This window comes from Lolium perenne, chromosome 6 (assembly GCF_019359855.2).
Source record: "Lolium perenne isolate Kyuss_39 chromosome 6, Kyuss_2.0, whole genome shotgun sequence".
Taxonomy (NCBI): Eukaryota; Viridiplantae; Streptophyta; class Magnoliopsida; order Poales; family Poaceae; genus Lolium; species Lolium perenne.
In genome coordinates this window covers 70,670,007-70,696,866 of record NC_067249.2, presented here as the reverse complement: position 1 = coordinate 70,696,866, position 26,860 = coordinate 70,670,007, and the positions used below count along the sequence as shown (strand labels likewise).

General features: G+C 48.4%; 1 protein-coding gene and 1 long non-coding RNA gene across 2 annotated transcripts; both read left to right on the top strand.

The window, feature by feature from the left end:
• Positions 1–23,355: 23,355 nt before the first annotated feature.
• LOC139832423 (uncharacterized) lies at positions 23,356–24,660 on the top strand. The gene is made up of 2 exons (XM_071822182.1): positions 23,356–23,846; positions 24,144–24,660. Exons 1-2 carry the CDS (start codon positions 23,356–23,358, stop codon positions 24,658–24,660), a joined length of 1,008 nt encoding a protein of 335 aa, XP_071678283.1.
• A 136-nt stretch (positions 24,661–24,796) lies between these two features.
• Positions 24,797–26,526, top strand: LOC127307639 (uncharacterized). Its single transcript, XR_007855699.2, has 2 exons — positions 24,797–25,632; positions 25,952–26,526. It is a non-coding gene; the product is annotated as an uncharacterized lncRNA (long non-coding RNA).
• Positions 26,527–26,860: the final 334 nt, after the last annotated feature.

Here is a 26,860-nt window from a genome sequence, read left to right as displayed (position 1 = left end):
GAGCTCGCGCAGATTGAAAAGCTGGAACAATTCACTCAGATGAATTTGTACATAGTAATATTTGAAGTGATGCTCATATCTAACTTCCGCATAAATATATTCTTTGGCGTTTTTATTTTTTATGTAACCCTTGTACCATTTCAGCAGACTTATCATTTGTGGAGGTAGATCCTCTTCCTGCGCAGGCTCGACGAGAGGCCCATTCGGCACATATGTAATTACTACCTCCTTCACTGGCGCCTCATCAAGGCCTAACAGTTCACGAAGAGTCATACCTAAGTTGGCCGCTTGTTCTCTAGCACTCGTTACAGTCAATCCCTGTGCTGCCGCAACTTCTATGATATCGGGGGCATCCGGACTGGCGGCTTTCACTATGAGCGGGGCAATCGATTGTTTACTTTGTTCCCCGAGCTGGGCAACTCGTTTCCCGCTTTTTTTTACTTTCTAATTCTTTCTCGGCCTCCTCCAAGGCTTTCTTCTCCTGCTTCTCCGCCCGCTCTTTCTTCTCCTTCAACATGAGTGCCTGCCTACGAAGTTCACGTGCATAGTCGTCAGGCAGATTCTTCGCGGCTTGGGACGGTGTGCTCAAAAATGACTTAGCCCACTTCTTTTGCTCATCAGAAAATACTGGCTTGGGCTCGGGCTCTCTTTTCTTCTTGCAGTCCCCCTTCCATTTCTCATAATCAGCAGTCGCGGCCGCGTCGACTTCCTCGGCACTACGTTCCCAAGGCCTCGTGGGGAGAGGCTTCAGTGATGACTCCGGTACCTTTGTGGTCTTAGGTACATAAGGGTCCGGGTTAATAGTCCAGGACTGCTTCTGCTTCTTCGCCGGAGGTGGATTGGGGGGCGGCGTCTGCTTACCCGCCCGGGGCGGACTGGGGGGTGGCGGCTGCTTACCCGCCGGAGGTGAATTGGGGGGCGGCGTCGGCTGACGAAGGAGGTGTAGGTGAAGCACCACCACCACGACCACCACGGCCACCGCCACCACCACCGTAGGGGGTGGACTTGTTGGCCTTGGCGCCTCGCCTGGAAACTTGATAAACTTCTTTTGCCATAGAATGAAATGGCGCTTGACATCTCCAAGTCTTCTCTCCCCTTCAGGTGTAGCAATGTCAATCTCCAGGTCCTAAAACCCTTGTACTATGTCCTCCACCGTGACACGAGCATAGCCATCTTGAATGGGCTTGTTGTGGTGGAGTGCTCCAGGTTCACATGGTAAAGCATTGCCGATTGGATAATACAGATGACATTCTTTCATCTCCTTTACATCGTCCACGGGGTAGCGAGGAGGCTCCGGTGCAGTAATTTCGATCGCCGGAGGCTCCGGTGCAGTAATTTCGATCGTCGGTGCATGTGCACCAGCCGGTGGGGCCTCCGTGGAAGCCACGCTGCTTCTCCGCTGCTGGCTTCCGAGATCCGCTGGATGATCTTCATGCTGCGTCTGAGCTGCATCTCTTTCTTGTACTAGTACATTCACGGTTTTCTTCATCTCATCCATTTCCGATGCCAACCGCGCCACAACATCTGCATCCCGATCCATCTTTCTCTTACGGCTTCTGTAACCGTACGGGTCATCGTTCTGGGAGAACCCTATTTTCCACGGAATGTTCCCCATGCCTCGTACACGTCCTCCCTGTTCAGGATTCCCGAGGGCTTTTGTCAGCGCGTCGTTCTCTCTGTTGAACTTGATCTTCCCCTCTTGAGCATCCCTCATTGCGTTAATAAGGGCTTGGGTGGGTTTAAACGTTTTGTCCCGGTGAACACACTCCCCTGTCTCCGGGTGTAGCGTTCCCCCATGCCCGTACCACCAGCTTTTGGCCCTTGGGTCCCATCCCTCCGTACCTGGACGGATTCCTCGCGCCCTCAGCTCGTTCTCCATCTTCTCCCACCTAGGCTCCCAAAGGCGATACCCTCCTGGCCCCATAATATGATTGTACTCCTTCTTATCCGCATTTTCCTTATTTTTTCGATATTTGAATGAACTGCTCCGATTTCTTTTGCTTCACAAATTCTGGATAGTCATGTTTCAGTTTTTCATATTGTTCTTTGAAATCCGGAGTCTTGTTCTCGTTGACATAGTCACGGGCTAGATTTTGCTTGAATGTCCGGAATGCGTCGGCCATCTTATGAAGAGCGAACTGTTTGACTTGCCTCCTCCTCTCCTTGTTTTCCTCAATCTTGTTACCCTCCTCATCGAATTTGTTGTATTCCGGAGGTAGAACGAAATGTTGCATAAGCTTTTTCAAGCAATCTTTTTTTCTTCTCTTCTCGACAAAAGTGAAACCAAGACGTGCCTTCTTTGGCTCATTCCACTCCTGGACGGTGATCGAGACGTTGTCTCTAACAACGGCTCCGCATTGGTTGATAAAGTTGGTGGCGTTCTTGTGGGGCTCCAGCGGCTTGCAGGTTGCACTGACAACCTCGATGGTATAAGTTTCTCCTTGTTTCAGCGTCTTGGTTGCGCCACGCTTTGACGACGTACTCGATTGTTTCGACGATCCGGCCGAGGGCTAAAATAAGAAAGAGAGTCGCGCGCGTTAGTACACACATATTTATTCAAATCAGTAAGTTTGTAACACCAGAGGCTCAATGTATATATATACCTCGGCGCCGGAGGTGATTGCTACTTCCAATTGAAGATTGTCGTTTATCGACGTTTCTTCGTCATCATCTTGCCGACGGCCTTCATCTTGACCGTCAAGGTTCAGATAAGAAGAGATATCCTCTTCTTCTTTTTCGGCCGACACATAAAGAATATCGCCGTTTATGAGGCCCATTATATGTTCTTCAGCGTCCGGATCATAGTTGGCCATAATCGGGTCAGCTCTATCGTCCGCCATATGTCAGTCCTGAAAACATGTAGTAAAAACAAATTAATTAAGTGAAGAAGGGGGGCCGTGGCGGTGGCGGAAGGGCGGTGGCAAAAGGAGAGAGGGCGGTGGCGGTGGCGAAAGGGGGGACGCGTATTAGATGTGTATATGCGGACTGGGTGATCGGCGTGGCCTTCCGCGCCGGTATATATAGGGACGACAACCCCAACGACGGGGGTCGAAAGCGGAGCAGGAGGAGGCGGAGCGAGGGTACTACGTAGGAGGGGGCGAGGAAGGGGTGGGAGAGGGTGTCGTCGCGGAAGAGCGCGAGACGGGCCGGCAGACGACGGCGTCACGAAGAGGGACACGGAGGAGGATGTTGTTGAGTGCGTTGTTTTTGCTTGTGTACGGTTCACGAATGCGCGACGACTGTGCGGGGAGTTGTGGACGGGTTAATTTTTGTTAAGTAGTTAAAATTAACAAGCTAGAACAAAAAAACTTCTAAGTTAAAAAAATTTAGTTAATTTTTATTACAATTTTAGTTACAATTTTTTTAAATTAAAACTTCTAAGTTAAAAAAATTTAGTTAATTTTTATTACAATTTTAGTTTCAATTTTTTTAAATTAAAACTTCTAAGTTAAAAAAATTTATGTTAAATTTTTTTGTTTTTGTAAAAAAAAGAGAGAGGGGCGCTGGCATGCCCCTCCTCTCGTGTCTTGGCGCTGAGGCGCACGCCGGCGCCGGCCCCCGGCGATCGAAGGCGCGCCGGCCGGCTCTCGTACGGGCCGTCGGGCGCGCGCGGCGATATACGCGAGGCGGCCGGCGGCGGCGTCTCTCGGGTTGTGCGCGGCGGCGGCGCCGGCGTCTCGTTGTGCGCACGGCGGCGGCCGGGCCGTACGTGGGAGCTCGGCGACTTACGGCGGCGGCGGAGGAGCTTCAGCGGTTCGTCGGCGAGGGAGAAGATGGCGGCGAGCGCGGGCGGGCAGTTCATCGCCGGCGCGGCAGCCTGACGGCGTCGTCTGCGAAGTCGATCGGCGCGGGCGGGCGTCTCTGCGTCTGCGAAGAAGATGAAGTGAAACCGCCAAGGCGGGCGGGCGCCTATTTATAAAAAACGACATTTAGTCGCGGTTGGTCTCACCAACCGCGACTAAAAGGGTACCTTTAGTCGCGGTTGGCCAGACCAACCGCGACTAAAGGGTTTTTTTGGGGAAATTTCGTTCCCGCGCCGAAGGACCCTTTAGTCGCCAAGCGCGACTAAAGGTGATTTTCCAAATTCTTTTGATTCTAAAATCTGAAAAATACAAATAATATATCAAAAAAAATAGAAAAATAAAACTAATTCATTTCAAAATCTGAAAAATACAAATAATATATATTAAAAATCAGAAAAATAAAACTAATTCATTTAAAAATCTCAAAAATACAAATAATATATCAAAAAATAAAGAAAAATAAAACTAATTCATTTAAAAATCTTAAAAATACAAATAATATATCAAAAAATAAATAAAAATAAAACTAATTCATTTAAAAATCTTAAAAATACAAATATTATATCAAAAAATTCAGAAAAATAAAACTAATTCATTTCAAAATCTGAAAAATACAAATAATATATCAAAAAATCAGAAAAATAAAACTAATTCATTTAAAAATGTTAAAAATACAAATTATATATCAAAAAATAAAGAAAAAAAACTAATTCATTTAAAAATCTTAAAAATACAAATAATATATGAAAAAATTCAGAAAAATAAAACTAATTCATTTCAAAATCGAGCAGTGTGTCCACCCACGCACGCGTTCTTATCCTGCCGACAGCTTTAGTCACGGTTGCACCCTCCAGCCGGGACTAAGCTTACCCAAACATCTTTATCCCACCGACAGTTTTCATAGATGACACAAAAACAACCTTTAGTCCCGGTTGCACCCACCAGCGGGGACTAAAGCTTACCCAGACGTCCTTATCCTACCAACAGTTTTATTAGATGATACAAAACCACCTTTAGTTCCGGTTGCACCCACCAGCCGGGACTAAAGATTAGATGACCAGCTCTGGATTCCTCTTCTTCCCGCCATTTCCTCCCTGTCTTCCCGCCAATTTCTTCCCGCCTCTTTCTTCCCACCACTTTCTTCCCGCCACTTTCTTCCCGCCTCCTGTCTTCCCGCTCCCATTTTTCCCGCCATTTCTCACTACATATATGTAGCCCGGCTTGGCCGGCATTATCACATCTCTACAATCTCTCATCACTCTCTCATGGCTTCCACCGCACCCACTCTAACCTACCAGCAGGTGGAGGAGCTTTGCGCCTCGAACTACCCTTGCCCACCGGGCTACCGCGTCCCCGCCGGCTGGAGCCTAAGCGTCGGCGGCGTGCCGGTCCCTCCCATCCCTCAGGGTACTGCGCGCTGGGCGGCCATCACGAACCACTACTACCTCGACCTCACGCCGGAGCAGCGGATGAATCCCCGCTGGCATCCCGATAACCAGCATATTTGGGACGCCTTCTTCATCAATCGTCGTGAGAGGGCGCTCGCCAGGTATGAGGAGGGCGGTCTGCCTCCTGGGAACTTCCACGAGGCCGGCCGTCGGCTATGGTGGTATGGCCGAACTCTGCAGAGCGTCATGGACTACATCACAGCCGGCGATATCCCCCGCTTGCGCTACCCTCAGTTCGAGCCACGAGCGCTGCCCGACGACAGCGATGACAGCAGCGACGACGACGGCGGCAACTTAGAAGGCGACGACTACCGGTACAACGGTGGCGGCTATGAAGACTACGAGTATGCATATTATACGCCTAGGCAGGAGTATGACTAAATTACTCCAAATTTCATGTATCATCAGTGTGGTTTCTCGAATCAATCGAATCATTCGAAAATGGACACCAAACACATCACGGGTAATATAATTCACATGATCCATTCAATAAAGTTTGGTACAATAAATTATTACACATCATTTCATCCCTTGTGTCCCTGCTTGCTTACGATTGTGCCGTATCCATGGAGCATCCTCATCATTTAACTTAATGCTTGGGTCGGTGTTCACTTTGAAGGGCGGAATTTCAGCAAACATATTATAATCTTCTGACATGTCTGTCTTGTCCTCCACTCTCACGATGTTTCTTTTCCCTGAAAGAACAATGTGGCGCTTTGGATCATCGCATGATGTACTGATCGTTTTCTTATCTTTCCGTTTCCTCGGTTTGCTACTCATGTCCTTCACATAGAAAACCTGATCGACATCTTTCGCTAGGACGAATGGTTCGTCAAGGTAACCAAGATTGTTGAAATCCACCATTGTCATTCCGTATTGCTGGTCCACCTTTACCCCACCTCCTGTTAGCTTTAACCATTTGCACCGGAACAAAGGGACCTTAAAGGAGGGTCCATAGTCAAGTTCTCATATCTCCTCTATGTAACCATAATATGTGACCTTTTTCCCATTCTCGGTTGCTGCATCAAAGCGGACACCACTGTTTTGGTTGGTGCTCTTTTTATCTTGGGCGATCGTGTAAAATGTATTCCCATTTATCTCGTACCCTTGGAAAGTCGTTATAGTCGAAGATGGTGTCTTGGCCAACATGTACAGCTGATCTACAACATCATTGTCATTCATTAAATGTTTTCTCAACCAACTGGCGAAAGTCTCCATGTGGGCCTTCCTAATCCAGGATTCAGGCTTCCCCGGGTTGTCCGAGCGTAAAATATTCTTGTGTTTCTCAAAGTACGGAGCCACCAAGCTGGAATTGGTCAGAACTGTGTGGTGTGCTTCAGTCATAGAATGGCCGTCCATACATATCGTTGATTTCCTTCCGATCGTGCCTTTTCCACTTAGTCTCCCCTCGTGCCGCGATCGAGGAAGACCAATCGGCTTAAGGTCAGGAACAAAGTCAACACAAAACTCAATTACCTCCTCATTTCCATAGCCCTTGGCGATGCTTCCTTCTGGCCTAGCACGGTTACGAACATATTTCTTTAATACTCCCATGAACCTCTCGAAGGGGAACATATTGTGTAGAAATACATGACCGAGAATGGAAATCTCTTCGACTAGGTGAACCAGGAGGTGCGTCATAATATTGAAGAAGGATGGCGGGAACACCAACTCGAAACTGACAAGACATTGGACCACATCATTCTGTAACCGTGGTAGAACTTCTGGATTGATTACCTTCTGAGAGATTGCATTGAGGAATGCACATAGCTTCACAATGGCTACTCGAACATTTTCCGGCAGGAGCCCCCTCAAAGCAATCGGAAGCAATTGCATCATAATCACGTGGCAGTCGTGAGACTTCAGGTTTTGGAACATTTTCTCCGCCATGTTTATTATTCTTTTTATATTGGACGAGAATCCAGATGGGACCTTCATACTGCTCAGACATTCAAAAAAGATGACCTTCTCTTCTTTGGTCAGAGCGTAGCTGGCACGACCTTGAAACCATTCCGAATGTCGGTCATCAGGGTCTTTCAAACGTTGCTGGTCCTGTCGTGCTTCCTTTGTATCATTTGTCTTCCCATACACGCCCAAGAAGCTTAGGAGGTTCACCCAAATATTCTTCGTAACATGCATCACGTCGATTGCAGAGCGGACATCTAGGACTTTCCAATATTCTAGCTCCCAGAATATATATTTCTTCTTCCACATGGCTGCGTGCCCGTCAGCTCCCTTCGGAACTGATTGTCCGCCAGGACCCTTTCCAAAGATGACTTTCAAATCCTTGACCATATCAAATACCTCATCACCAGTGCGTTCCACAGGCTTCGGCCGGTGATCTGCCTTGCCGTTGTAATGCTTGCCTTTCTATCTTACTGGATGAATTTTCGGAAGAAATCGACGATGCCCAAGGTACACGTTCTTCTTACAATTTGGCAAATGTACACTTTCAGTCTCATGTGAGCAATGCGTGCATGCATTGTATCCCTTATTTGACAGTCCCGAAAGGTTACTAAGAGCAGGCAAATCGTTGATGGTTACGAAAAGCAACGCTCGTAGGTCAAATTCCTCTTCTTTGTGCTCATCCCACACACGGACACCAGGTCTGCCCCACAACTGTAAAAGTTCATCAACTAATGGCCTTAGGTACACATCGATGTCGTTGCCGGGTTGCTTCGGACCTTGGATGAGCACTGGCATCATAATGAACTTCCGCTTCATGCACAACCAAGGAGGAAGGTTGTAGATGCATAGAGTCACGGGCCAGGTGCTATGGCTGGAGCTCTGCTCGCCAAAAGGATTCATGCCATCTGTACTTAGACCAAATCTTATGTTCCTTGCGTCAGCTGCAAAATCTTTGAACTCTCTGTCGATCTTTCTCCATTGCGTTCCATCTGCGGGGTGTCTCAACTCCCCGTCCGACTTACGGTCCACTTTGTGCCATCGCAACAACTTGGCATGCTCTTTGTTCCTGAACAGACGTTTCAACCGTGGTATTATAGGAGCATACCACATCACCTTGGCGGGAACCCTCTTCCTGGGTTTCTCGCCCTCAACATCATCACCAGGGTCATCGCCTCTGATCTTATAACGCAATGCAGTGCATACCGGACATTCATTAAAATTCTCGTATTCACCGCGGTAGAGGATGCAGTCGTTGATGCATGCATGTATCTTCAGAACCTCTAAACCTAGAGGGCAGACAACCTTCTTTGCTTCGTACGTACTGGCGGGCAACTCGTTATTCTTTGGAAACATATTCTTCAACATTTTCAGCAAGTTTTCAAATGCCGAGTCAGCTACACCTGCCTGTGCCTTCCATTTCAGCAAATCCAGTGTGCAGCCCAGCTTTTTCAGACCATTATCGCATCCTGGGTACAGCGACTTTCGGTGATCCTCTAACATGCGATCCCAATTCTCCCTCTCCTTTTCAGTTTCGCAGCGTCTCCGTGCATCAGCAATGGTCCGACCAAGATCATCAACGGGCTCATCACGTGCCTCTTCTTCACCTTCCCCTTCACCTTCCCCTTCACCTTCAGCATCCTCCATGAAAGTATCACCGAAATGATCAAGATAGTTTTCATCGATGAAATCATCCCCTTCTTCATCTTCTTCCATTATAACCCCTCTTTCTCCATGCTTGGTCCAACAATTATAGCTTGGCATGAAACCGTGCCGAAGCAGGTGCAGGTGAACTTCTCTTGAGGAAGAGTAACCGTTCTGATTCTTACAGTCAACACATGGACAGATAACAAAACCCTTCTGCTTGTTCGCATTAGCCACTACGAGAAAATCTTTCAAACCCGTAGTGAACTCGCCGGAGAGTCGGTTACCGTACATCCATTGCCGATTCATCTGCATTATTATAATATAAAATATATAATTAACCATCATGCATTTGTTAAACTAACTAGCTATAAACAATAGAAATTAAACAATGAACTACACACATGCATATTTTATCAATGACACATATGAAAGGTTCAAGTTGCTAACCGCGATCGAGGAGGAAAAAATAAATGAGGAAGCTCAAGTGTGGCTCCGACACTTCATATCATGTTTGTTTCATGCTCTTGGGGCATTTCATCAAATACTTTGTGTGCATAAGAGGAGCCAAAAGCAAACCTAACACCCCCTTGTGAAGTTTGTGAAGAGAAATGGCACCAAATGGCTAAGTGCAGTGGGCTGAACGGTATATATAGGGGTTGGGCTTTAGTCGCGGTTGGCCTGGCCCACCGCGACTAAAGGCCTTCGGGCACCTTTAGTCGCGGTTGGCCTGGCCAACCGCGACTAAAGCCCCTCACGTGCACCAGCTGGCCACCGAGCGCCCTGGGCCCAGGCCTTTGGTCGCGGTTCGCCTACCGAACCACGACTAAAGACTCCATTAGTCGCGGTTCCTATAGTTTCGCGACTAATGGGGCTGGAGGGAAGCCTCTTTTTCTACCAGTGTGTGCGTACTAATTTGTTTTTATTTCAACACTAACAAGGCAACAAGGATACTGATTTGATTGCATGTAAGTAGGAAAGAAAAAATTGATTTCATAAGATCCAGACTTAACACTAACAACCAGGAGGGGGGACGAATTAAGCTATCGGACGGCTCAAACATTGTGGTGTGGTTGGACGGTCAAGATGTCTCCAATCTTTGACATCAAACATTTTTGATGACGTACCAACTCGAATATAATACAGTAAAGATAGGTTAGTGCCGGAAATCATGTAAAAATGCAACGAAGTACAAACAAAACATATATAAATTGATGTAAAATAAACATAGAGCATAAAAAATTATAGATACGTTTAAGACGTATCAACTGCTCAATACGATTTCCGTCCGCCGTGTTCCATTTTCTCCAACCAGCCACAAGACAAGATCACGTGGTTGATTCATGTAGATTGATTCTTTTGCCAAGCCAATTCCTTTTGACCTTGACGCATCCATCAGCAGCTGTAGCATTAGCTTTTTTTTTTTTATTCTTGCGCGCTGATGTTGTTGAAGCTTGGTCAAGATGCTTGGGAACAACATGATGGCTTATCGGGTTCGGCGACAATTTTTCCAGCGTGACGAATGGACCGCTCTTTCGTAACAGAGTTCCATGTCGATGTTGATCTTGATTGCGTTGGAGCTAGATGGGATCTAGCCGCCATCAATTCGTCGTTGTTCTTGGTGATAGATGAATTTGGCAGACGCGATTTGGATGTTGTTGAAGACGAGAGATTCCGCCCAAATCACAAAAATCCAGTTGTCGCGCTTTTCACAGATGGCGCCAATTAACGAGGCGGCTCCTCGGCAATTCCCACCATGAGGAGCTTAGGGTTAGCGGAAGGCAACGATGGAGATTCGGAGAGTGAGAGTAGCCACGACGTACCTAGGTTCACGTCCCCACAGTGGAGGATCGCTACGTCCTGCTAGCAATCCAGTATATGAATATATGTGTACAGGGTGCCACCGTAGGCGGGTTGTATCTAGTCTAGTTCTAATCTCTGTGATGTTTGGGCGTATTGCGTCGTTGTCATGTATGTCTGAATATAATCTAAGGGGTGCTCATGTCTGTCTTTATATATGCAACCAGGGTATGGTTTACAAGAGTCTTAGTCGACTACGAATTGGAGTCTTCTTTCTTGTATTTCAAGTTGATATTACATCCGGGTCCAGCTTATCGAGTCCTTGTGATGATCCATCTTCATAATTTGCATCGGGTATAGCAATATCGGGTACCCGAAGGGTAATGCTCACATCACCTCGTCCACCAAACAATTCCTTCAACACGACCATTGCAAGGAACAACCAATTAAGACCGGACCTTCAATTTTGACCCTGAAAGGCAAGACTTTGATCTTCTCTTGTGTTGACACCCCCACTTACTATGGAGCTGCTCCAAGTCATAAATCACCAAGCTAATTCCTCGCTGCCACAAAGACTGGAGCCACCATTGCTAGTCCTCAGATCCCGACTTTAATGAAATCCCCTGCTGGCTAACTTCACCATGGAACGAGAAAGCGTGCTCCATGATGGTAACAACAAGTAGAGCTTCGCAACGCTCCCTCTGAAACCAAACAGCCAGAGAAAAATATGGGTGCGCATGATCAAATCCCACCCGATTAAGCAATCTCCAAGCATGAAACGCCCAATGAAGTTCGCTAGTGAAGCCTTCCGGAACACGACACTCCAGCCATATCGACGGGACACCCAATCGACAAATCTTCATCTTGGCGTGAGTTGGAACCCTAGGACAACCACCATTATTCTGCTGGACTAGCAACCCCCTCAGTGCCGGCCGGCTTTCGATGAACATATGGAGCGGGCCGACCCATTCTATCCCAGGTCGAGCAGAAGGTTGGCCCCAGATCAGGCCCATGGGACAATGCAACTGGAGGCAGGAACGAATGCTCGCAGGAGCGCCGCCGTTCCTAGACCCGCGCCGCTGCCCGCACACCACTACACGTGCCCACCTTTGTCTCCTCTGGACCTCCCTGCCGTGCACCGGCCAGCGCTGTCATCCCGCCGCCTAGATTCCACCTGCGTTGCCTTGTTGTTGACCTCCCGCGTGAAGGGACGTGCCATCCCTGCACGCCGCCATTTGACAGCCAGGCGTGGTTGCCACCGCCGACGCCGGCGACAACAGCGGCTGGTGGGGCAAGACCGGGATCTGTGTTGGAAGGTTTGTGGGAGCCTCCGAAACCACCCTCACCCGAGCGGCCCGGTTGATAGAGGGACAATTGTTTTTCCTCCTTCACTTGCGCTCTTCGCCTCTTCTTAGGGAAGTAGCTTTGCTATTTTTGCACTAGATAGATTGATTCTTAACCTCAATCTCCTGGCCTGATACCTATCTACTTTCAGCAATCTTATGAGATCATCAGCTATCAGGAGTAACCTTTTATTTCTTATTATAACCTCTCAGCCGACATGTTCTATCTGATCTTAGTATCCATTTCATACATCGTTCAGTACCTTTGTAAGAGCATGTCTAACAGGCCCCGTATAACCCGCCCACCCCGTAAAATTCCGGCGGGATACGGGGCAGGCGCGATATGGGCCGTCTAGCAGGCCCCGTATTCGGGCCGGCCCGTTTCGGCGGAATACGGGGCCCAGGAAATCGGCCCCGTCGCCCCCTACTTATACTGGGCGCAGGTGCGAGTGAGGGGTTAACCCCTCACTCGCAACCCTAGCTCCGATGTGCGCCGCCGCCTCCTCCATCTTGCTCCGGCGAGAAATTCCTCGCTCCCCCGCACCGCATTCCACCCCATCTCCGGCATGGACTCCCGCCGCCGCAGTACTGCCTCGCCGGCGAGCGGATCGAAGCGATCCCGCTCACCGGACACCGTTGAGGAGGCGTGGTGGCTCAAGTGCAAGAGATCCGCCGCCGGGAGCCGCCGTGCGGCGTGCCGGTACGCCGGCGCGCTGTACGTGCCGGATTCGCTCCGGGAGTACGCCGCGGGTGGGCGGTGGTACAGACAAGACCCGCCGCTCAAGCCGATGAGCGGCGGAGCCTTCGAGAAGTGGCTCGCCGAGTGGCAGCGCGACCGCGCGTCCAAGGCGGCATGGGCGGCGACCATCGGAAGCACCAGCGGCGGAGGAAGCGGAGGCAACGAGGAGGAAGAGGAGGCGGCGGCCTTCTGGCGTGCGGTGGCCGAATCCGAGGCGGATGCCGCCGAGAAAGCTCGGGCGGAGGCAGAGGAGGAGGCGGCGACCATCGCCGCCGTCCGGGAGTTCGAGGCGCGGGAGGCGCGGGAGGCGCATGAGGAGGCGGCCTCCATCGCGTTCATCCCCTACATCATCCTTGATGAGTAGATGTAGGATAGATGTAGTATGATCCCCGTAGTATGATCAATGAAGATGAGCTTCCCGGGGTTTTATTTTTGAAAATACGGGGCGAAATACGGGGTCTGCTAGACGGAATGGCTCTTCCGTTAGCAGTTTTTCGATACGGGGCGAAATGCGAGCGTTATACGGGACCTGTTAGACATGCTCTAAGTTTGTAATGTTAGCAGTGGATCTCAGTTGTCAGAATGGTACAACTACGGAATTGCTCGACCGGTCCCCTGCGGCGGCGCCTCATGAAGCCGTTGTATCATGCGAAGATGATGCATTGGGATGGTTTTTTTTAGTGTGTTGCACATGCGATCTCCGTCGGTTTGGCCGTGAACAACTTGGTGCCAGGACAGGACAGGCAGGGCATGTTGGCAACCGGCGAGGAAGATTCACGTATCCACGTTTGGTGTAATAATATTACTCCCTAGGAGTTGGTACGAGTTGCTTGATTATACTAATACTCTTTGTGCATTAATATAAGATCGTTTAGTATTTTTAAATAGACTAAAAACAAACTAAAGTCGGTGAATTTACACTAAAAATAGACTAAATACGAACTAAAATGGATAAACCAAACAAAATATTTCAACATTTTACATTTTCAAACGGAGAGAGTACTATTAAGAATAGGCATTCATCCTTCTATATTAATAAAGCAACAACATGATATACCAAGCACGTTGAGACCGTAGCACAACTAAACCCAAAGGAAAGACAGAGAAAGAAAAGAGAGACAAATGCTTACACGGGAAGCTCAACGAAAACGAAGATGACCTGCAACCATTGCACCCTTTGGAGAAGTCCCACCACGTTCCCAGCACACCGAAGCACCGCATACCAAGCAACACATTCAACAAGAGAAGCGGTGATGGCGATGTTGCTGCCCGGACTAGTCCTAGGATTTTTCCTGGTACGCACAGGGTAGTGGAGAGGGGGTACACCCGACGCCCTCCAGAAAGAAACGACGGCACTCGCAGGCTCCATCGCGTCGATGCTAGATGAGCCGACAAAGATTTCTCCCGACCCCCAAAACCAACACCCCGGATGATCCGTAATGCTCCACTCAACCTGCCGCCCACCACGATCTTGCAGACATCTTCGCCGCCGCACCGTGCTCACCGTCGCGAGGCCTAGAAGAAGGAAAGAGGACAACATGGTCAGGGACATAGTTTTAAAAACCGGACCGGACCGGCAGTTCAACCACGAAAAATCAAACCGGCACATCTTTCGGTCTGTTCAGCGGACTTAACCGGTCGACAAGCATACGAGCGCTAAAAAAAGACGTAGCGCTGGTATTCGAACAGTGGTCGTGCGGGTTGAGTGCATGTGCTTGCCCTTAACGTGATAACCACCTGTTGTATGTTACTTTGGTGACACACAACATTTCTCTATTATTCAACGGAAATTAATAATTTTTTTCTTAATTACCGGTCCATCTATTGCACCGAGTGAACCAACGGTTGGACCACTGAACCATGAACCAATAGCATCACGGGTTTGTTCACCGGTCCATTTCTTAAAACTATGGTCAGGGGTAGCAATACTGCAGCCGCACGAGAGGGGATTACCTCCACAATCTTCGCGTTAACCGACTGGACGTGGCAACATAGGAACACCAGGCCCCTACTGGCCCACAAAGTCCCCACCGCCATGTTGCAGCATGCCGGTTGACAGTGCTGCCACCACCTAGAACCCGCTGACGCACCTCCTCCGCATCCAGGGAGTACCGCCGTCGCGCCGAGGAGCAGAGCCCTGCGCCATCTTAGATGGGGCCCAAAGGTGCCCAGATCATAGTCGAGTGGGTGTCGCTAGCCTCCCTCGCCTCCGCACCGGGCCTCACGCCACCGAGCGGCATCGTTGGCGTTGGGAGCCCCCGCGCCACTGCCCAAGCGCCGGTTGAGACGACGGGAGAGGGGGGGAGGGGGCTGTGGCTTGAGAAGAAAAGACCCTAGGGTTCACCCGTTGCTCGAGCGAACGAGGGGATTATGCTACTACCAGAAGGATTAATATATTCTAAGCATGTTGATCAGCAGTGGAATTAATTAGGACTAACTATTCTTCTATCAGGAAGCAGCCAGCAGAGCGGTTGCTGGAATCTTCTGTTGGGTAAAATTGATCCTTGGAGATTGGAGCGGTCTCCCTGTTTATCTTTTTGGTGATATGATAGAGGCCCCACTACTAATTTTCTACCAATCCACTCTGCTGCTTTGTTTCTGGCATGCTTTTTCTTTCTGTTTCCAGTAGTTGGTATGTATGTCTGGTATCTACACCGACAAATATGTGGGTGGTAGATAGACGTAGACGGTCCCTAGCTGGCTGGTTTGGCCTTGTCGAGGATGAAAGATACAATTGAGGGTTGTGATGACCTGCAATGTCCTAGTATTTGCTTCCCATGTACTATACTCCATAAGAAGAGCAAACACCATCGGAAATGCGCAGCAGCACCTAGGCGCTGGCGATTCCACATCACTGTAGCGTTGCGTATTTCGTATTTACGTACCATTTTTTTTTTAAATAAATCTTTGTAGAGTATGCACGTATGTATGTGCGTGCCAAATTTTGTATCCAAATTCAAAAGTATGTAGCTTAGAGAAAAATAACAAGTATTAGATGATTAGTATGAAGTAAACTAACCTCTGCCGAAATTTCTATAACTTCAGGATCTGACACCATGTAACTTAATGAAAGCAGAAGCACAACTGCACACGTCACAACAGGGCAGATAGTTCAAACTTCGGCGATTTTCAAAGAAATAACCCTTTAGATGAAAGAATGCATAAAATAACCTCCCGACGAAACTATTTCACTCCATTAACCCTTTTATATATCGTATATGCGACTGGCGTCATACTTCACTATGTGGCACCCATGCAAGTGGTCTGCAGCTGCCAATGTGGAAGGTATGTGTGACGCCTAAGACAAAGCCGTCACACAACTCTTTATATATAGTTTTTATCAGGAGTTAACAAACACTTTGGTTGCTGAATTGGATGAAGCTTGTGTTGATGGGTACTAGGTCTTCAGTTCAAACCCCTATACCACCAGATTTTATTTTTATTTTTAAGAATTGTGCTACATGTTGTAGTATGTTTCAAAACATGAAACCCTGTCTTGTATTGTTTTTTATACTTTTTTATCATATTTTTCCCTCGATTTGAAAATAGACATTTTTATCATGGCCATGGCACCAACATGTTGGATTATATGATTGGAGCAACATTTTGGATTATATGATCGAAGCATTACATTGGATTCATATTCTGAACAATTTTCGCTACGTAGCAATTTTTTTGTTTGAGGGGGAAAATATGATAAAAAAAGTATGAAAAACAATTCAAGGCTGGGTTTCATGATTTGGAAGGTACTACAACATGTAGCACAATTCTTTAAAATAAAAATAAAATCACCTAGTGTGAGGATTTGAACTGAAGACCTATTATTCAGCAGCAAAGGCTTCATCTAGCTGAGCTACTGTGACCTTTAGACAAACACTGTATATAAAAATTTGTGTGGCGTCTTTGTCTTAGACGTCACACATGCCTTCCACGTTGGCAGCTGCAGGCTACGTATGCAAGATGTGTGGCGCCGCTCGAATGAGAGCAACACAGTGAAGTGTGACGCCGGTCGCATAGGCGCCACATAAAAGGATCAGTGAAGTGATATAGTTTCACTGGAAGATCATTTGTATATTCTTTTGTCGAAAGGGTTATTTCTGTCAAAGCCGCCTTAAACTTCTTGCGATGTATCCAAAACAAGGCCACAAGGCCGCGCGACTATGCTTCCGGGTTCCGGGACTGTGGCCGTCTGGGGAATCATGGGACCCTCTATCGCTCGCTTGCTGCGAGCCGTACCGGGAATCGCCTATACAAACCTTCCGTCGATGGCTGGCCGGGGCGTATGGGTGTAGCAACTATCAGCGCGGCGCCTATGATGCTCGAGTCAGGCAACACTCAAGCGACTCAGCGACCGATCTTCTACAGCGAAATTTAAAAATGGTTTCGAAACGGTTCTGTTTTGAAATTTGTTCATGATTTCAAAATGGTTCACCCGCATAAACTGTTTCACGTGGCTAAAATAGGTCAAATTCAAAAAAGAGTTCGAATAAAGAAAATTGGTTCACCAAGAAAGGTTCCAAATTCAAATAATATTTTGAATTAAGAAATGATCAAAATTCAAAAAACTGGTCATGACTTAAAAATGGTTCGTATTCAAAAAGAAGGTTTACTAGGTACAAATGGTACCAAATTTCAAAAAGTTGATATTTTGAAAAATATTCAATTTTATCGAGTAGAACGAAAAAAATAAGAACAGAAAAAAAGGAAAAAGGAAACCCAAACAACAAAATGACACGGAAAAAATGAATTGAAGGAAAAACAGTTGCTGGGCCGCGGCCCACCTCGGCTGGTACGCGGGCTAGCGAGAATACAGATCGCTATAAGCGATACGGGGAGATCACATCAGAGTGAGTTTCAGTGGCAGAGGGCAGTATTACCCAGCCCACCTAACATGAGGCTTAATTGCCCCCCAAACCCATTTCCGCAGGGATATCGTTATGTGTTTGTCTTTTCCTTTAAAAACAGTTGCATGTTCTTAGAGCAACTCTAGCGGATAGGCTAAATTAGGAACACCAAAAAAAGAATACAGTCTACTAAAAGCGCGTGTGCATGTTAAATCGGATGCATTGTATAAACGATACTTAGAACTGAGAATTCGAAAAGTATACTTGGCGAGAATTTACAATAATCTCATTCCAGATCATTGCTCGATTCTTCACGATTCCATACACAAAATGGAGTAAAACCTTGATTTAGCTAATCTAACCAACCCCAACCCAAATTGTACCACAATTCGACCCCGAGATACCTCACCGGGGCCTATGGGTGAGGCGATGGACGTCAAGCTCGTGGAGCTAGTCGGAGTCGAGGTTAATGATCCCTCTCACCACATGGCAGAGGGCGACCTCCTTCTGGAACTGCTCCTAGGCCCGCACCTAGTACACGGCCCAACACGCGTCCTCCTCCTTGCGTTGCCGCTGTTTAGCGGCCCTGCTCCAAGGTAAGCCGCAACTTTTCCACAAATGTTGCCTCGGCTTCATCGTTGTCGATGATGTCCGTGTCCTCCACGATCTTCAACGGTGCAGGATCTTCTTAGGTCTCTGTTATCGTTCCCCAATCATCGTTCGAGAGAGTGGGGGAACGAAGACGCCGATGGCGTGGGGAAGACGAAGATCCCGCCTCCGCATCCGTGAGCGTACGCGCAGAGAGATGGAGGTGACGTGAGCCCGTGGTTCGTCCATATTTTGACGACATGCTTCTTCACGCCCTTCAATCCCCCCCCCCCCCCCCTCCTCGGCAGGGCTGCCGCAGGAGCTTACGCCGCATCGCAGGGGAGGCACTTCCGGCTCCAATTCGGACGCCCGTCTGTCCAAATCCTACGCGCCTAAACATCACGGAGCGGAGGATGCGGTGAAATTGCTCACCGGAGGAAACCCTAGCCCTTTCTAGCGCATTGAGCGCTACATATAGTATTGTAAGTGTGAGTTCTCATGCCACTGTAAATTCTTTTCTGGGCCATGGATAAGGAATCTAATTGTCTAGACAAACCGAGCCAAATCTATAATAGCGCTGGATTTTTACAGTTTTTACATGTTTTAGCGCTATCCGCTAGAGTTGCTCGATGAGTGCATCGAGGTAAAAATACATGTACAACTCTTGGTATATTTAGGACATATTTAGTAGCTCGAGGTAAACGGATTGGGGTGGTCCATTTTATTTCACGTGGACAGGAGGGCGGGAATGCCTCAGGCAAAAAAAAAAAAAAAAACAGAACAGGTAATACCCATCCTGGCATTCTGATGCATTCTAGGCCCATATTTAGGCATGGAGGCTTGCAGCTAATCCCTATCCTACGCTCCACGCGAATCGTATCCAGCTGACGCGTATCCTCTTCGTGGCTAGTTTTTCTTAACCGGCCAGCCCAGTACATTCCCGGGATTATGGTTTTTTTGGTTTTGGGAAGTTTCCAGAAGCTTCTGATCACTTTTTGTCTGGTTTTTCATATTTCCATCAGGACTTTCGGTTTTGGTGCCTTTTTCTTTTCTTTTTTCCTTTCCTTTTCTATTTCTGTTCCCTTTTTCTTTTAAATCTGAACATATTTTAATTTATACTTTTTTTAAATCTGAATTTTTATATTTGAGTTAAAAAAGAATATTTTTAAACCTGAACATTTTTCAAATCTGAAAATTTTAAAATATGAACATTATGAAATTTAAACATTCATGATAAAATCGCATATTTTCAAATCTGAACATTTTCCAAATTAGGACCTTTTAAAATGTGAACATTTTTAAAATTTGTACATCTTCGAATTTTGAACATTTGTCTGATTTTTTAAATTTTTAATATTTTTTGGATTTGAACAATTTTCGAATCTGCACATTCTTTAGATGTGAACATTTTCAAATTTTGAGTTTTAAAATATTTAACTATTTTCAATATTTGAACAGAACATTTTTCGAATCTGAATTTTAAAAAATTTGACTTTTTCTCAAATCCGAACGATTTCGTTAGTGTCCCATCTCGGAAAAAACGAGGTGAATCTGCCTTAATGACAAATCCCGAACCAAGACGAATAAGATACTACGCGAAACCTGGGTCGGCCCATGTATGATCGTTCTGGAACGAACCAAGCCGAGCGGGCTGGCCGAGTACCGTTCGCATGAAGCGTGAAGTAGGAGCTCCCCTGCTTGCATGGGGTGCTTTACACCGACCTGCTCGGTGGCGCGCGTGTAGCCGCACCCCCTGGTCGTTGTTGGGCCCGACCCACGATCTCGAACGGCTGTTTCTAGTTCCTGAATAGCTTTTACTTTTTTTAGATTTGAACAATTTTCAAATTAGAATAATTTTTAAATTGGAACAATTTTTCATAATTTATGAATTTTTATATATAAACAATTTTCAAATTTGAACATTTAAAAAATATGAACAACTTTTAAATTTAAACAATTTAAAAATCCAAACAATTTTTATATTTGAATAAGTTTCGAATTTGAAAAATATCATATTTAAAAAAGTATTTGAATAATTTTTATACGTGAACAATTTTCGAATTTGAGCAATTTTTATACTTGAACAATTTTCGCATTTGAACAATTTTTATACTTGATCAATTTTTGAACGTGATTTTTTTTCAAATATTTGAGATAGAACGTTAAAAATATATTTAAATTTTAAAAATTAAATCTTAAGAACGAAAAAAGAAACAGAAAAGAAAAAAAAAAGAAAAAAAAACAGAAAAGAAAAAAACAAAAAATAACACGAAGGAACTGGACCGACCAGACCGGCTCATACCACGCGCGCGGGGGTGTGCAGGGCGCCGTAACCACCAACCTAGTCAGCATATAGGATTTGCCGCTTGCATGTGCCACGCGTCGACGGCGTGTACTACCGCTTCTGCCCCGGGCTCGGGCAGCGTCTCGTCAGCCACTTCGTCTTATGCGCACACGCCAGTGCTGATAGGCGGCGATTGTCTTATTGGGCCATTAGGGCATCTCCAGCGGCGCGACGCAAACAGTAGCTTAGCGTCCGTTTTCGTCCACCGTGACCGGAAATGCGTCTGGCACCTCCTCCAGCGGGGCGACGCAAAGTGACCGGGTCCGCGGAGACGCAAACCTGGCCCAAATATGCGCCTCGGATGCGTCTCCGCTGACGTCCGGAAAGTGTCCGCTCGCGTCTGGCGGACGTTTCGTCGGGCCCGCCTGGCAGCGACTCTGCGTCGATGCGTCTTCTCAAACGCGCCAGTGACTGCGCCACTGCGTCGCTTCGGTAGCCTGCGCCACGTTAATGGCGATGCCTCGGCTGCCGAGCAGCCGCAGCCCACCTCCACCAACCACGTTAATGGCGACGCCACGCGTCCCGCGGCCACCGCATGCCTTCGGCCTATATAAAGGGGGCGCGCGTTCTTCTTCCTCATCCACTCCTCCAAAGAAACCCTAGCTGCCACAAAGCTCGACCGTAGCGCCGCCTAGGTGTTCCTGCGACGCATCCAGGAAGTCCATTGCCGGTCCTGGTGGCCGGCGAGGCGGTCGAGGCCGCGGCCCTGGGCGCCCCCGGGGCCGGGGAAGGGGCCACCGTGGTAGAGCAGCAACGGCCCCACGCTCGCCGTCGCATGCGCCCTCCTCGTCTTCGCAGGACGACCGCTGCTTCGAGTTCCTCCTCCGCATCGAAGACGACCCACTCGGCATCAAGCGGCTCCCGGACAAGTTCGCCGACTTCGTCGATGGCGTTGAGCCGGTGCATTTGCAGCTACGGGAGGCCAGCTGCAACTTTTGTCGCTGGCCCGTGGAGGTCCTGTTCGACGGGCAGGGCAAGATGTACCTGCACACGGGATGGGAGAAGTTCGTCTGTGACCTCGCGCTCGAGCCCGGCTGCCAGCTCACCATCCTCTACGAGGGGGCGACGAGATGATCGTCAAGGTGTTCGACGACACAGCCTGCCGCAAGCACTACCACACCGGCAAATCCAGCTCGGACACCGATAGTTAGAACTTAGAGTGTTCTTTCTTTGCAGCGAATCTGGCTACGGGCCAGACAAAGCCAGTAGTCGAGGTTTCTGGATGTTCTTCCTCGGTAGAACCAACAAGGGCACCGTCTCCTTCCGTTGGATTTTCCAGTTTGGGTGATTGGGTGTGCCCGTGAATGTTCTTTCTTGACAGCGAACATACGGAAATCAACACAAATGGTTTCTTTTTTAAAATGTTATATTTGTGTCAACCATGGTTCAAATTATGTGTTAGTTTGTGTAAACCATGTTCCAAAGTATATGTTAGTTTGTGTAAAATCATGTTTCAATATGTAATATTTGGAACTATGTTTAAATGGAGAAGAGGAAAAAAATAAGAAAAAAATAAATGCGTCGCCCCGCTGGAGCAGCCCCCAGACCCAAATGAACGCGTGGAAAAAACAGTCATTTTAGCGTCCGCAGCGTGACACAAATGGACGCTCGCGGACATTAAAATGCCTCGCGCCGCTGGAGATGCCCTTAGAGCATCTCTAACAGAGCCCGTAAATCCCGCCGGAACCGAACTTTTCCGCCGGATTTACGGGTTCCGGCCGAAACTGGCGCTGATCAGCGCCCGAAAAAGTGGGCCGGCCCAAATTGGAAGTTCAGGGGCCCGAACAACTCCCCGCACGGCCCCTATTAAAAGGGTTCGCGGAGGGGAGTTCGGTTCGCAAACCCTACTACCCCTCCGCCGTCTCCTCTTCCTCTGCCGCCTCCAGTCTCCCGCTCCGACGAGCAATCCACGCGCAGCCAGACACCGCACCTCCACCCTCCGCCGCGCGATGGCCTCCCGTGGAGGTGCTGGCAGCCCAGCCGCGGGATTGGCGGCCGTGTCCGCCGCGGAGGCCCGTCGACGCTGGCGCCACGACGAGGCCGACGCCGTCCAGCAAGTCCAGGAATACGAGGCGGCGCGCCGTGAGAACGCGCCCGCCGCTTCCAGCTGGAGATCGTCGAGCTCGACGACGACTAGGAGCTCCAAGCGTCTGCCGCCTCGCCTTCCACCGCCACCACCGCCGCCGTCGCGCGTAGAGGCTGCCGAGCCGATTTTTGGGCAAAATTAGATCGCGCTGCTGCGGATATTAGCTAATTAAGGTTATTAGATCGAATTATGTAAAGTTTGGTGCTCAATCAGAGCAAAAACTATCGTCTCTATGTGTTCATCGATGAATTCTCCCGCGAGATTTCTAATTTCATGTTTTAAGTTCGTCTTTACGGTTTCTGTTCTGCGCCACTGCCAAAAACGGACTAACTCTCATTTTCGGGAGACTGGATCCTTTCTTTTCGGTTTTAACTTTTTCGGGCTCTGTTACAGATGCTCTTAGAGCAACTCTAACAGAGCCCGTAAACGGGCCAAAACCGAAAAATAACCGCCGTTTTTCGGGTTCGGGGCGAAAAACGGCGCCGATCGTAAAAGGGGCAAAGCCGAAAAACTTTTTTCGGGCCGAGACCGAAAACTCAAAACGGCCTGTATTTGTAGGGGTCGATCGAGCGAACCGAAGCACGATCCCTATCTAGGGCGCGCTGAAGTTTTAGCTGATGCAACCGCTCGCTCGCTCCTTCCCCCACGCTCCCCGCTCCGCCACTAGACTCTGCCGCCGCCGCCCCGCCCGATTTGCCCGAGCCCCGCAACCCGAAGGTAGCGCCGGTCGCCCCGCACCCCGTCCGCTGTTCCTCGCCCAACTCCGGCTGCCATCCCCACCGCCGCCGCCGCCGCTCCCTCCGAATCGAGGATGAGCTCGGGCGACGATTTCGATCTGTCGGATTCGTCGAGCTCCGACGATTCCGACCTCGAAGAGCTGCTCCAGGACGACGACTTGGAGTCCACCATACTCCTCCTCGCCGTCAAGGACCCGGAGGATCGCGCAAAGCTGCTGAATCGGAGGCGCGGTTCCGTGTTCGGCTGGAACCACATCCAGCGGAATCGCCTCCTCGGCCACGAGCAGCTGATGGAGGACTACTTCGCCGAGGTACCTACTTATCCTGCCCATCTGTTCCGTAGGAGGTATCGCATGCGGCGTAGCTTGTTCGTCCGAATCGTGAAGGCCTGCGAATTGCATTCAAATTACTTCAAGCAACGTAGGAATGCCGCCGGGGTGATGGGTTTCAGCGCTTTCCAAAAGATCTTTGCTGCCATGAGGGTCATTGCGTATGGCATCCCTGCGGATTACACCGACGAGTATCTTCGAATTGGCGAAAATACTACCACAGAGTCAGTCCGCAGGTTTGCTCGCATGATTATCAAGTTGTACGGTCCTACGTATCTCCGAGCTCCCAACGAGGATGACACCAAACGGTTGATGGAGATAAATGAGAAAAGAGGTTGGCCTGGCATGCTTGGTAGTCTAGATTGTATGCATTGGACATGGAAGAATTGTCCAAAAGCATAGCATGGACAATACTGTGGCAAGAGCAAAGATGCAACCATTGTCCTTGAGGCCGTAGCATCACAAGATTTGTGGATTTGGCACTGTTTTTTTGGTTTGCCGGGGACACTGAATGACATCAACGTCCTGCAAAGGTCTCCTTTGTTTGCTAAATTAGCAAATGGGGAAGCACCCACTTGCAACTACAAGGTCATGAACAATGAGTACTCAATGGGATATTACCTAGCTGATGGTATCTATCCGGATTGGGAAACTTTTGTTAAGTCTGTCAAGGATCCCCAAGATAGAATAGAAGCTGAATTTGCCAAGGCTCAAGAACTAGCTCGCAAGGACATTGAGAGAGCTTTTGGTGTTTTGCAAGCAAGGTTTGCTATTGTTCGTGGCCATGCCAGATTTTGGGACAAGAAAACCCTTATCAACATCATGACATGTTGTGTGATTTTTCACAACACGATCATCGAGGATGAAAGAGACTTGAGCTTGCCCTGCTTCTTTGACAATGTTGGCACCCGAGTGGAACCCCAACGCAATCCAGATCGTATTGAAGCTTTCCTTGAGACACATCGACAGATTGACAATGCCAGTACCCATATCCAGCTCGTCTATGATCTGAAGATGCACCACTGGCAGCGACATGGCCGTCACCTTTGATCCTACCGTTCCATTCATTTGCCTGATCTCGACGGCCCAACTCACGAGCAGTATAGAAGTGTCCTGCACCTCCGGAGCCAGCAGTATAGGTTGATGAGGGCATTTTAGGAAGATCATATTTTGTAGCAAAGTAGACTCCATCTTCTACCCCGTTCGTCCAGTTTGCCCACCCCAAAATCCCCTCGTTCTGTTCCGGCCGCCACAGACCTACACCCCCGTAGTCCCTCCTCTGTCTCCGTCTTGAGCAGCGGCGGAGACCGGAACCACCCTTCCAAGCCAGGGTCCGGCCGCCGCCAACGCACACCCCTATCCCCTCCTTCTCGGTCGATTTGAATGGCCCCTACGAACTAGGGTTCCGGCCGTCGCAGACGCAGACCGCCGTGGCGCAGCTGGTCGATCTTCGGCTAGGATGATCTGTGGCCATGAAGGTTTCGGAGGGCCGCATGGCCCAACCGGTCAAGTACTGGGCCGAGGCAGACGCGGTGTCGCCGGCGGTTGCCGCCGACGGCGGCGACGAAGCTGCCGGTGGCCGAGGCACATGCGGTGTCGACGGCGGTTGCCGCAGAGCACAGCGACGAAGCTGCAGGTGGCCGAGGCAGAGGCGTTGTCGCCGGCGGTTGCCGCCGAGCGCGGCAACGAAGCTGCAGATGGCCTAGCCCACCGGCTCAGCTCTTCTCAGACGGCATCCCGGGACAACAGGCTGACCATGGTTGGCGGCGGAGTTAGAGCGGAGGAAGTTGCGAAATGCGCCGTCGCCCAGCAGCTGCACGCCCAGCTGCAACGCCGCCTCCTCCTGCCGCAAATTGGCTTGAGTGGCCTTACGTCCATGGTCATCAGTCTTGTCACGGCGTCGAGGTCTAGTGAATGACGGTTGTTGCCCTGCAGAGTTTCCAAAGCCGACAGTGATGCAGCGTGCAACATGCAGCATACAGCGATGAGGCCGTGCCACTAAAATCTGAGCATATGACTTAGGTAAAATGATACCATAGCTTTGTGCAGATGAATTGATACCATCATGAACTGTATTTCAGTTTGTGGATTGAAATTTTCAGTCAATGCGAGTGTTACATAGCCTAGTATGTTAGTTGGTTGATTTGGTTCCTGTTATGCGTGCTTAGAAAGAACTAGCAATTACCCATTTAACTGAAAAGATATAGATAATATTGTTTTGTAGAAGTGAATGATACTCTGTCTAATTGGCATACTTCATAATTTATGTCTGTTATCTGTTTTAGGTAATATAGTTGTAAAATCTTTGTATTTGATTCTAATATCTTTTTTATGCTGACAGTGTTGACAAAGGGATTCTTGATGTTGTTCCTGTATTGGAAATCTGATTTTACAAGTAAAGCTCAAGAGTGGGTTTTAGGTTTCTGTGGAGATGTTGGAGCATAAACTCCCTGTTTGTATGTGGAAAGCATGTCATTAGACAATGTTGTGTTACTATTAAATCCAGGAGCCCCCTTTCAGCATCAGCAAACATCAACCGGACTTGTATCTCTTCTAATTTTCATTTTATTGTTGTTGTCGTGGTTCTTCATTCAGCAGAGACCTTTTGAGGCAAGCACGGGTTTTGATGCTGCAATACCACACTTAACAAATCATACTTTTCACGGGGATTCTTCGAACATGCTTGGCACATTCATCCAAGGAGGATATACAGAACTTCTACTCCAAACTGCTAAAACTTCAGAGCTGCAGCCCACTTCGAGAAGATTGGATTTTGATTCCATGAATCGTGGAGGATGCAAGGAGTAGGCATAGCAGTAGTACCTTTTATTATTTCTTCTTGTATTCAGTTGGTTCAGAACATAAATATGTGTTCCATTGAACTGGATCATGACAATGAGGATGTTCATTTACTAATTCCATCTTTTTACTTGTTCCTGTTATTATCCCACCAATTGTTCGTTCATTTATGATGATGCTTTATTAGCCAAATTTTTTTTGTCATCTTTTTTTTTTTTTTTGAGAATTCGGCAGGTGAGCTGCACGATATATTAATAGAAGAAGATTTGGCTCAGTTAATAGGAAAACCGGGCCCAAAAACCATACAGAGTGGCCGAGTTTATGAGGAAAACCGGCCCAAAAACCGCACAAATATCGGAGCCTCATCGCCCACACGATACCAGACTACCGACGAACAAACACACACCACCAAACCCGGAGCCGCTGCTCCGACGTCCCCTGCTCGGAGGCG

Coding starts and splice junctions, on each gene's coding strand:
- LOC139832423 (XM_071822182.1), top strand. CDS start 23,356: ATGAGCTCGGGCGACGATTTCGATCTGTCGGATTCGTCGAGCTCCGAC. Junction 23,847..24,143: donor ACCACAGAGTCAGTCCGCAG/GTTTGCTCGCAT, acceptor CGTCCTGCAAAG/GTCTCCTTTGTTTGCTAAAT.